At 33.5% G+C, this 4,153-nt stretch overlaps 1 protein-coding gene across 1 annotated transcript; it reads right to left on the reverse strand.

The window, feature by feature from the left end:
* Positions 1 to 1,548: 1,548 nt before the first annotated feature.
* Positions 1,549 to 2,994, reverse strand: LOC149230928 (uncharacterized). Its single transcript, XM_089381473.1, has one exon. It carries the CDS (start codon positions 2,992 to 2,994, stop codon positions 1,549 to 1,551), a length of 1,446 nt encoding a protein of 481 aa, XP_089237599.1.
* Positions 2,995 to 4,153: the final 1,159 nt, after the last annotated feature.

Below are 4,153 nucleotides of genomic sequence, written 5' to 3' on the forward strand. Positions count from 1 at the left end.
GCTTATAATTCATGGCATATTTAGCAGCGTAGTTGTTATTAAGTAAAATTGATTATTTTCAAATTTACAACAAATAGTTTTATTGGTTTTAGGTTGGAATGGTCTGTGTAAATTCAGTATTTCGTTTCATCATTGAAGGGGACGTAGTCTTTAGAGTATATATCAAATTGAAAACAAAATATTTTGAAATTAAAGATAAGTTTATAATAATATCAAAAAAAATATTTGCATATTACAACAATTTCATCTCAAATAAAATTTCCATATCATTTACTTATTTTGTTTTCCTAAGTGTATTTTTTAATAATAAAATAATTTTATTTTTAATAAATCTTATAAATGTAAGTAAAAAAATATTTATTTTTTAATCTAAATTTATATAATAATTTTGTAAATAAAAATAATTGAATATTATCTTAAATAATTTATTAAAATAGAAATTATGATCTTAATTTTTGTTTTTAAATTTAGTATGTTAATAATTTATATGTATATTATAAATTAATTTCAAATATTTCTTTTTGTATTTTATTATATAATTATATATATATACTCACACGTATATTCATACTTAAAACTTCATCAAAATAGTTAATCACTTTTGTAGTTATTTAAATTTATAGTGTTTTTTAGTTGAGAATATTATAATGTTTTTGAAATTAATAATTTTTGTTTCATATATATATAATATCGGTAAGGGATTGTGCTGCAACCAACCATACTTGTTGTACTACGTAATTAAACAACTTTCCCTCTAGGTAATAGAAGAAAATCTCATAAAATTGTCTTAAAATAAATATATATATATATATATATATATATATATATATATTTTAATAAAAAATTAAATTATTTTGAAATTTTACATATTATTAATTAATTTAAAATTTATCCTAATATATAACGATAAATATTTGATAGGGCATTTTTCATTATTTAATAAATTTAAAAAAAAATACATTTAATCATAAATTATATAATTTTTAAAAGAAGATTTTAAGGTAAAAAAATTATGTTACACTGAAATTTTGGTTAATGATTATGACATGTTTTATAGAAAAATTAGCTAAATAAAATAAATTTATCTTAAAAAAATTCGCTAAATAAAATAAATTTATCTTAAAAAAATTCAACATACTTAACGGGAAAAACTAACCAAATAAATAACAAAATACATTACGAACGGAAAAATACATTTCATATGATCGCAGAGCAGCCCAAAGCCTCATTTAGTGTGCATCAGCAATACAATGGAAATTGATGTAAGTACTAAATCCAGAATCACAACCACAGCGCGATAACCTTGGTGATTGATTACAACGTTTTTGTTTTCGCTACTCTAACTATGAGACTACTCCATGGGTAGTCTAGCTACTCTAACTATGAGACTACTCCATTAGATTGAAAAATAGAGAAACACTTATGCGGAATTTTTAACTATCACTTTAACTTGTTTTAGATTCAGGCTAATGGAAGATTTCACAATGACAGCGCCATATAATTAATTATTACAGTATTTTATTTTCATTAATTAAAAAGTAGAGAAATCTAAACCTGAAAGAAAACCGATTGTAAATTTGGATCATCGGAATGCTGAGCTTCAATGCCACTGGTTTCGTCGATGTTGTCGGAGACATGCTGTTGGCGAGCAAGACTTTCGAGCTTCTCAATCGGCGTGATTTTCAAATGCCTTACGATTTCCGATTCCGACGCCTCGGCATTTAATTCGATGATTTTGCAAAGTAGCCCTTTCTTGGATCCGATCATAGCGCAGTTGTCGGAGTCGTTGGCGAAGATTTTCAATATCCGTAGGCCCAGCACGGTGAAATCTGTGTATTTATATACGCATCTATCTGAGAAGTGATCCTGGCACTTACTGGAATGAATTCCAATCTGGTTTCTATCGTACAGCAAAGAGGCAATGGATTCCTTGGACTCAGAGATGGCCATCACCCGAATGCGATTTCGGGGTATTTCCACCAATTTGTAGATGATCTCTGCAGCCGCTCTTCGAATCTCTTTCCCGTTCTCTTGAGGTTTGTCCCAATTCAGCATCTCGATCAGCCTCTTCACCACATCTCCCATACTTCCGATCCTCCTCAAAGTCTCCTCTGCAAACTGATATGTATTCAGAAGCTCCGACATAACTCGAGCCCCCGTCAGTTGATCATTATCATCGATGGACTGCAGCAGCTCCACGCTGTATGACACAAAATCCATCTTCAAGCCGTCGAAAACGCTTCCATTCATGCACCGACAATATGTGTGATACGGAAAACGCCGAAGCGTGTGGAACTTAGGGTCGGCAATGCCACACTGTTTCAACTCCAAGTACGATTCTTTTCCTAGGAGGAGGAATATTAACATTGTACTCATTTTTTCGGAAATGAGTTCGTCCCACGAAGATGATGTTTTTGGGTTAAGAGAGAAAATTGAGAATGAGAATTTCAGGAGTGTGTGTCTGACAGCAAATCCGAGCAGAGCCAGAAACGATTCCACCAGGGACAGCCAGTAGAAAATACTGAGAGCGGGATTTTGATTTCGATTCCGATTATTGTGGCTCCCGTGCTGTTGCTTCGGTATACGGAAGCTAGACAAGCCGATGCATGCAAATGCCGAAAGTTCTTGTAGCACAAGGGAATAAATATACATTAATGAGAGACCGAAATCGGGACCATCTAGCCGCCACGTTATCGCCTGGGTCGCCAGCTCGCCTCTGTGGCATAAGATGCGAAGACCTTCTACCACCAATATTATCGTGACGAACCAGAAGTCTATACTTTCTAATGACTTCGCGAAGCCTCCAAGGAGAACGACAGTAGCCCAAATGAAGTTCATCGTTCCGAGCGTTCTAGAGGCCTTCTCGAGAAGAGCTAGCCTGAACGCAAAACGAGCTAATTTCTTGTCTGGGGCTGCCGCGTTTACACTGCGCAATGGACCAAAAACTTTTTCTTCGGCCTTTTTATCAAGTCGGAAGCTAGAGGATTCTGCCATCCCGTTCTTTCACAGAGGAAAGACAGTAGCATCTACAACCTATGACAGTATTCGGCACAATGGGCTGCCTGAGGTGGATTCATGTAATGGAAATTTGGCTTTGGGACTCTTTCAATATTCCAATTGTGTGACTTTTTCAAGTGCATCCATCTAAATTTTGTTTCACGTCCGCAATGTAATATGATTTTGTGTACTACAAATTTTCACAGCCGCATCTATAACTGACGACAGTATTGGGTACGACGAGCTGCCAAACCTGGTTTCAGGCCATGAAAATTTGTCCTACTGTCTGATATTCGCTTTGTGACAGTCATCTATAATCGACGACAGTATTGGGCACGACGAGCTGCCAAACCTGGTTTCAGGCAATGAAAATTTGTCCTACTGTCTGCTATTCGCTTTGTGACAGTCATCTATAATCGACGACAGTATTGGGCACGACGAGCTGCCAAACCTGGTTTCAGGCAATGAAAATTTGTCCTACTGTCTGCTATTCGCTTTGTGACAAGCCCAATATTCCAATTGTGTCTCTTTCAAGTTTGCTATTCGCTTTGTGACAAGCCCAATATTCCAATTGTGTCTCTTTCAAGTTCGTCCATTCAAGTTTTGTTTCACGTCCGCAATGTAATACGATTTTGTGGGCTACAATCTTTATGCTTTTCAGTGAATCGGGGCCGTGCACTGCAGTACGTAGGGAAACAATCACTACTGCTCTGTTTCTATGTAATTATTATTTCACAATACAAAATAATGGAAATTTCAGTTTTGGAAATCTGGTTTATAGATATCATGTTTTTATGTTTTAAAATTTTGGGTGCTCAGAGGATTTTTGATGGTGTTTAATCTATTTCCATCATCAAAAATATGATTCAACCATTGTTATTGTCAATTTCTTTGAAAAACAAATGAGATTCCAAAAAAATTTCTACCTTCAGCATTTTTTAAAAATGATTACTATTAGATAATTTCCATATTGGAATTTCCCACTAAAAATTTAAATCCAAATAATCTAATAAATAAATACATATTTAAAAAATCACCATTCTAAACTTATTTATGTAAAATTGATCAAAATATAAATATATTTAACAAATAAATACTAACTACTTTCAAAAAAAAAAAAATTCCTAATTTTTTTAACTTTCCAACGTTACAAAAC

Source organism: Pinus tabuliformis, chromosome J, assembly GCF_031772625.1.
Source record: "Pinus tabuliformis cultivar Carrire ecotype Pingquan chromosome J, CPIR1, whole genome shotgun sequence".
Lineage (NCBI taxonomy): Eukaryota > Viridiplantae > Streptophyta > Pinopsida > Pinales > Pinaceae > Pinus > Pinus tabuliformis.

What these genes read in the sequence shown, in the direction of transcription:
- LOC149230928 (XM_089381473.1), bottom strand. Translation starts at nt 2,994, where the DNA reads ATGGCAGAATCCTCTAGCTTCCGACTTGATAAAAAGGCCGAAGAAAAA.